Source organism: Elaeis guineensis, chromosome 3 (genome assembly GCF_000442705.2).
Source record: "Elaeis guineensis isolate ETL-2024a chromosome 3, EG11, whole genome shotgun sequence".
NCBI lineage: Eukaryota > Viridiplantae > Streptophyta > Magnoliopsida > Arecales > Arecaceae > Elaeis > Elaeis guineensis.
The window spans coordinates 3375676-3383855 of record NC_025995.2 but is presented as its reverse complement, the minus strand read 5'-3'; the positions used below and the strand labels follow the sequence as shown (position 1 = coordinate 3383855).

Here is an 8180-nt window from a genome sequence, read left to right as displayed (position 1 = left end):
TATACAAATGGAACTCTATTGTACTTTAAAAACAAGAAGTAGAGGAGCAAAAATGAAACAGTGGCATTATTCATAGTAATGACGATAAGAAGTACGAGACAGAAGACCAAATAAATAGAACTAGAAGCAAACATGGACATCTTTGGTTTATGAATCAAAAGCAAGCGCTTTAGTGCTAATTTTTTACTCCCCTTTTTTGGCATCATCTTCCCAGAGGCAACAAAAGATTTGCAGGCAGGCTCTGGAGCTCTGTGAGGCTTTAAAGATGCATTGGCATGGTTGCCAAGCTCCTTAATGGTGGTGACAGTTGAGCTCCTGGAACCAAAGTGCAGTCTAGAAGGATCTGTCCATGGACCAAAAAAGAAAAGAAAAGAAAAGAAAAAACACCAAATTAGAGATTCCATAATTTAGTAAAGGTATATGAATCTTTCTAATCACTCGCATAGATTTCGTATGGAATGGTGAAATTTATGAGAACAAAAAGGCAATCCAACTAGTATATATTTGGATGAATCAAACAGTTTTCCAGCAACATGCCAACAGTCATATTGGAACTTAAAATGTGCATTTTTAGTTAAATTTGCATATAAAAGTTGAAAAGTAATGGAATGAGAAGTAACAAATAGGGTTGAACTCATTAATTATGACTATGAAAATACTATGCACATTGAGTGACTCTGAGTGGATTATGAGAATCTAAAATATAGATGGAGAAATTTAGATCTGTCAGGATGCTTGATCAGCGTTTAGTGTTATTTTGAAGCAAAAACAGATTTGGAATGTCATCAACTATAGCTTCTAGTCTTTCTAAAAAACTATAGCAACCCATCACCTGACCGCAGAGAGATAAAACAATTTAGTGACTCCATAAGATTCTTTTGTCCTCCTTCCTTACGTTCGAAAAAAATTCTTTTATTGAGTACAGTAACTTCATAAGATTAATTAAAAGTTTTTTGAAATGGCAAAAGAAGACATGAAGAATCTTTCAGCAGCATGATGATGATGCAAAAAAGAATCTAAGAAAACCTCCTACTAGTTCTGCTCTTTTTTTTCTTTTTTACTTTATGATGGAAGGAGAGAACTAAACCCACCCAAATTAATTGGACATAAAAAATCCTAATTCCAGTCAAACTTTGTATTTTTTTTTTTAAATTGAATCAAGCAAACAGAAAAGAATCCCTAGAATAATATCTGCAAAAAATTTAAGGAGATAAATAAATGCAAGATTCAAAGGGTGCTTCCTAGTTCCTCTACCAATTTTCTTTTGACAATCCTTTACCAGAATTTTGAATGAAAGGAGTAGGGAGATACCTGAGGTGCATTTATTAGATTTCCTTAATATAGCTCCTCAGATCAAGAAGAGCATTCCTAAACAACATACAAATCTAAGTTTCATTTAGGGAAAAGAAATCACAACATGACTTGGAATGAATGGCAAAATTATGCGGCACAAGAAATAGCATATTGTAACAACATTTTACAGGATGCAGAACAAAGAGTTAATTGATTGGGAAACAGAAATAGTAAATTCAAAATAAAAGAAAAAAAATATAAGCAAGAGGCATCGATTACACAGGAGACAAGATTCGTGGAATTTAAAAACAAGATCACCATGAAAGATTCAGAGATTAAATAAGCTGATCTTAACTTCTGGACAAAGATGTGAAGCTCAAGGAATTCAGAACAAACAACAAATCCAAAAGTAGCATGTCCTTGAAATCGAAAGCAGGAATAAAAGGGGAAAAAAAAAAAAACCCAAAAGCAAAGAGGAGCATAAGACGCACCAAAAGAGTTTACTTCCACGGAATGGAGCTGCTGCTGGAACCTCAACTGTGACCAATGCAGCATGCTGACATTAACTGGCTGGCATATTTCGTACCGAAGGTACATCTTTTGCTGGTTTGTTCTATAAGTTCGCTTTCTTCTATTCTAACATTTGGAACGTGAGCAATCTTGGGCCGGTCCTCGCCTGTCACCAAACTGTATCGCCTTGCCAGAAGGGGGCAGTTCGTAATCTGCAACTTTTGAAGCGCAGGGAGGTCTGGCAGCATTGCGAGGTTGTCACAATACCCAAGCGATAAAAACTGAAGCGAGGTGAGGCCCCCTACCCACTCCGGCAAAGCAGTCAATGCAGGGGAACCATCTATCACCAGACTGCAGAGGGCAGTGAACCGAGGGTCCCTTCTTCCCCATTCTAGACTCCTTAGATTTCTGTTATCCACCAAAGAAAGGGTTCGGAGTGCGGACACGTACATAACACCCTCTGGCAAACAATTCAGTTCGTCACATTTTGAAATCTGTAGATCCTCAAGGGAAGTGAGGTATTGCAGCCCACCCCACCACCCAGACTTTGATGATGCTCCACAAGAAGTAATGTCCACTCGTTTCAGTTTGGACAACCCTCCGATGCTTCCTTCTGATAACAGCATCTGATTTCTTGATATCCTAAGATGCTCGACCGAGGATGGGATGCATGGTTGCACCATTAATTTGGGGCATGATTGTATGTCCAATAACCTAAGATGAGGGAACGATTCCGCTGTTGGTTTTACACACCATTCCTCCAATTCGGGCATGCCTACCAATCTGAACTCTTCTAGCGAGACGGACATGGTGCCACCATCCTCTTCTATTTTCCTCAGAGCATCCATTCCAAACATATCGAGACGCTTCAGAGAGGGGAATTGGCTGAGCGGTGGAAGATGCTCGCACCACTTCAGACCCCACAATCTGAGCTGGACCAGATTTGAAAATAAGGTTGACACTAGTTCTGCCCTTGCCATCCAAGTGGGTAATCTGATGCCCATGTAGCCCCTTATTGTCAACTGCTTTAAATTAGGATGAGGCAGGAGCTTTTCAAGCACATCCTCTACCATTTTTGTAGAAGATGGTGTCGGTGCCCAATCCGAATGTCCGTTCCATAACAATCTCAACGATTGCAGATTTGTCCTTGCCTCCAAGTTTGCTTTCATTGCTTCCTTTGGATCCTTCACATTATTTAGATTCTTGATTTCAAGAGAGCAACCGATCAGGTTGAGATGTTGCAGTTCCACAATGCTACATCCATCCTCCTCGCCCACAGCAAACATTGACAGTGTCCGGAGGTTACTCAACTGGCTCATTTTAGGTGGCATCCGAGTCAAACGATGACATCTGGCAATGCACAGATGTCTGAGATTTCTCATTTTTCTCATGTCTTTGGGCAACTCTTTAAGATTACGACAATATGCAAGGTTCAACACTTGCAAGTTGTAGAGAGAAGCAATCGGGTCAGGTAATGCTTCAAGATTTTTGCAATTAATAAGGTTCAACACTTGCAAGTTGTAGAGAGAAGAGATCGAGTTAGGTAATGCCTCAATTAATGTATTTGATAGGTCTAGGTACCTTAGATGCTTTAACCTGCTTATTCTGCTGGATAACTTTTGGAGCCCTGAGAGCTGTAGATCTAATACACGCAAGTAAGTAAGATTTGACACCGCACTGATGTTTACAGTTCTTATACGAAAATCAAATAAAAATATAAGTGATCTCAATTTCATTGTTTTGCTGGCAAGCTGTAAACATTCTGATGTTTTGTCGTTGATCTGATCAACTGATGAATAGCGACATCGATGGGAAATGAGTGTGTCCTTGCCCGCCTCCATGATGCCGGCCTCATCACCTATGACAAAGCAAGCAAGGTCGTGGACCAGATCATGCATCTTGCACACCGTCACGTTACCATCAGAATCCTTTTCTGCGTCCTGAAAAAAGGACCTCCATAGCAAATTATTAAAAAACTGATTGCCGATATTCTCTAAATCCATATTATTATCTGATGGATGATTAATGAACCCTTCAGCAATCCACAACTGAATCAATCTTTCTCTTTCAATTGAATAATCTTTTGGGAACAATGAACAGTAGGCAAAACACTGCTTCAGATGAGATGGCAAATGATCATAACTCAATCTTAAGGCAGGTAATATTCCAGTCTCCTTCGCAGGTAGTTTCCAGATTTCGCTATTTTTGACAGCTAACCACTCCACCTCCCCCCTCTTGGAGCTCATTAGGCTTCCAAGAGCCTTTGCGGCTAACGGCAGACCCCCACACTTCTGGACAATCTTCTTCCCTATTTTTACCAAGCTTGGCGTCTCTTCAGCTCTTCCCAACCCGAACGCCCTCTGCCTGAACAAAGTCCAGCAGTCATCAGTCGGTAACACTGGCAATCTGAGTAGTGCAGAGCTACCCATTATGCTAGCAACTCTTTCACTGCGGGTCGTCACTATGATCTTACTTCCCTTCTTGCCACCCCTCAGCAAAGGTTTTAGTCTTTCCCATTCAGCTTCCTCCTCATTCCACACGTCATCCAGAACAAGTAGAAATCTCCGCTCTCTTAGTTTTTCTCGAAGAAGAGACTGCATTATCTCTATGTCAGACAGCTCGCAATTTGTTCCTGTCACTCGTTCGATAATTGCTCTTATTATCCTTGGAATGTCAAAATTCTCGCCGATACAAACCCACATCCGAAGTTCAAATTGTTCATCTATCCTTTTATCATTGTACACTAACTGAGCAAGCGTGGTCTTCCCAACTCCACCCAAACCAACTATTGGGAGAACAGAGACATCCTTATCGGTATCCACATAGACTAAGAAATTTATGACCTCCTTTTTATCATCATCCCTGCCATAAATTTCAGATTCGATCACAAATGAGTAGGTCTCTCGCTCCAAAGATCTTTCCGGGATGGATCTCTCGCTCAAATGGAATTTCAATCTCTCTTCTGAAATTTGGTCCAATCGCTCTCTGATCTCTTTTACTTTGCGAGCAATCTTATGATAAAATATAATTGAGTTGTTGAGGGAAAAAAAGTCCCGTACCTTTCGGGTGATGCAATTGTTTTCCTCAATTTTTTGTCTTAATGCTTCAGTTTGGAACTCGTCCACCACATCATCTGCATCAAAAGCAGCATCTCTGAGCTTTCTTAGCCAGCCTTGCAGAGGTTTGTCGCTGATGGATCTGTTCTCGGCATCCTCAAGCACATCAGTGATAGTTTCTAACACGCTTTGTAGCTTCTCCACATCTTTCTTGACGCTGCTTGCCAATCCCATCTGCTTCCATAGGCCAGAGCCCAGCTTCTGGATCACAATCTTCAGAATGGGGGACGCAACTGATACTGCCGCTGCTGCTTCTGCCATAACGTTGAGTTGCTGCTGCCACCTCTCTTCCTCTCGAGGCTTTGGCGTATGAAGCTTTGATGAATAAGGGCCGGGATGGAAAGAAAGATGTGAGCTTTAACACCAATAATTTAGAGGATAGATGGAAGGAAGGAAGCTTTGTGGAAGCTACGGAGTGAAGGCTTTCAAAAGTGATGTGAACAGCGAGAATCCAGGGAAGACCGATGACGGTAAGACGGTGAGAAAGCAGTGCTATTGCTTTGGTTGTACGTTAAGGCATGTGGGTCCATAGCAATGAGGGAGCAATTTGTCTGATGGTGATGGAAGGGTCCTTTTATCTTCTGAATATTAGATGCCCAAAGCTAGATGGGAGCTGTTGCGTGGAGTCCATGGGATACGTTCACATAGCATGTAATATATGATAATTATTTTAGAATAATTAATAATATAATTATGATCATATTTTATTAAATTTAAATTAGATTAGTTCTGTTTAAATTTAAGTTAATTATGTAAGTGATAATTATGATAATATCTTCTTTGCATTTAAATTAGATTAGTTCTATTTGAATTCAAATTAATTAACTGAAGGAATAAGTCCTATAAGAGATATAAGTATCTCAAATTCTCTTCAGAAAAATATATGTAACATTCTTCTCTCCCATCTCTCACTCAATCAATGAAATATTAGAACTCTTTGGGATCTCCTCTCTGGAGGCACCATCATTGGCCTAGGGGATTTGGATCGTGAATTTTATGGAGGACTCTGGCAGCCACTCCATAGCCACTAGAAAGAAGTGCTGTTCATGACGAAAGTAGGAAAAAAGAAGATATTAAAGGCGAGAGGCTTTCTGTGTTGCTGGTTCATGATTACCGATATTAAAGTCGGCGGTTGGCAGTAAGGTTTGGAGCCAGAGGAGAAAGGGAAGAGGGAGAGGAAGAAAGGTCGGAGCCCTACCTAAGCTCCGGTGGCATCTCCGGCCTTTATTTTTTGACGAACATAGTAACAGGAGGCCGCGGCTTCAACGGAGAAAAGAGAGAGAAAAATCGTTGGTGTTTGTCGGTGTTCGTCGTGGCCAGCCTTAGAGGAGAGAAGAGGAGATTTTATAGGGAGAAGGGGAGGCTGAATCCTTCTTGGATTCGACTTCCTCTCTGATTAGGTCGCACGAAAGAAGACTCCCAATGGGAGTCTTCAATGTTTTCTTTTTTTTATCTTTTTGGCTATTTTGAAATTTGGATTATCACATTCTACCCCTCTTAAGAAAAGTTTCATCCTCGAAATTTGGTATATCCTCACTCTTTAACCAATAGGAATTTTAATCTTCATACTATCTTTACTATACTCTTAGACCAAGTTCCATCAATCCTAACTTCCTCATCTAAAATGAGATAATTTTTTTTTTTAACAAGACATTGATGAAAATAACTTTCCTAAGAGAAGATATAATATATAGTGGCTTATTTAATTCTATATAGTTATTACTTGAAAGATGTAAAAAATGAAAAAATTCATAATCAAATAGCATATGCACATCTATGGGGTGACGAAAATGATATTTGTAACTACTTGATTGCTTGCACTGACACCTTGTTGAGTCAAGACGAACATCCATACATTTTTTTGTTGTTTCTGATCTGCTGGTTTGGAAGTCTTTGAATTATTCTTTTTCTTAATAGGACAATCTCGTGCCATATATCCTATTCTGCTACATGAAAAGTATGCTCCCAACTTTTTGAGATAAGGTCCATAATTATTTTTGCCATAATATTCACAAATTATAGTTTCTTTATTATTCTCTACAATATTAGTAGAGTTTTTTTGTTGATTATTTAAATTTTCTGTTGGTCTCGATCTCTTTTTGTTACTCCTCTCCTATTCTGATCTTTTTATCTTGGACGCCACTTTTAAAGCTCGTTCTAACACATCTTTATAATCATTAAAAATATAAGAAGACAATTGAGACTGAATCTCATGTCTTAATCTTTGATCAAATTTATTAGCTTTGCTCCTTTCGGACTCCATAAGCTGGGGGCAGAAACGGTCTAACTTATTAAATTTGTTTGCATACTCTAATACTGTCATTTCATCTTTTTGCCTCAAAGCTCAAAACTCATTTTTCTTTACTAATCTCATTGTCCTGGGGAAGTATTGATCATAAATTATCTTTTTAAACTCCTCCCAAGTCAATTGGCCATCGATATTCTTATAGACAGCTTTTATTACAATCCACCAAAACTCGATATTTTTTTTCAGCATAGGTATGGCTAATTTGACCTTCATATTTTCGGAATACTGTAAGGCATCGAACATCTTCTCTATCTCTCGAATCCAAATCTTTGCAACTAAAAGATCAAATCCACCCTCAAATAGTGATGGATTAAGCCTTCTAAACCTCTCATAATATAACTCTAAAGATGATGAAGGTTGAGGAGCGACTTGTATCTGCTGTTGTTGCTGAATAAGCTGAGCCACCACTTGGCATACTCCAGTAATATTTGTCTGAGTAGTGGTGCATTAGGAGCCTGCTCAATCGATTGGTTTGTAGCTCCCCGTGACGTCATTCTTGCTCCTCTTGTCCTAGCAGCCATATTTGCTAAGGTTTCATCCTTCCTATCGCTCATCATTTTTTATTCAAAATTTAATATTATTCTATTTTTATAATAAGGCAGTAGTATAGTTAATAAAATTTATTGTTCTTTATTAAGTCAGAATCTAACTATACGTGACCTAACTATCCACTACTAGATTTTAAGTTCTACCCATGATCAAACCTATAGCTCTGATACCATAAAATGTCACATCCCAAATTTGGGACATAACACGGTCATGCTATCAAGGGATATAGTTTATGATAACATGAAGTCAATATTCATCTTTTTAAATATAATAACAGATGCATCATAAATAAAAGAAATAATAAAGTTCAATTCAAATGTTTAATTAAACTAAAACTGATTCAAAGCATCTAAATCTAAAATCAAATACAAACCTATATCTTAAAATTCATAATTATTTACTAG

General features: G+C 38.6%; 1 protein-coding gene across 1 annotated transcript; it reads right to left on the bottom strand.

Moving 5' to 3' along the window:
• LOC105042486 (putative disease resistance protein RGA3) lies at nucleotides 1–6033 on the bottom strand. Its single transcript, XM_010919718.4, has 2 exons — nucleotides 1785–6033; nucleotides 1–343 (listed from the first exon to the last, which is right to left on the bottom strand). The coding sequence occupies exon 1, from the start codon at nucleotides 5178–5180 to the stop codon at nucleotides 1827–1829; it is 3354 nt and encodes a 1117-aa protein (XP_010918020.1). The 5' UTR covers nucleotides 5181–6033; the 3' UTR covers nucleotides 1–343; nucleotides 1785–1826.
• Nucleotides 6034–8180: the final 2147 nt, after the last annotated feature.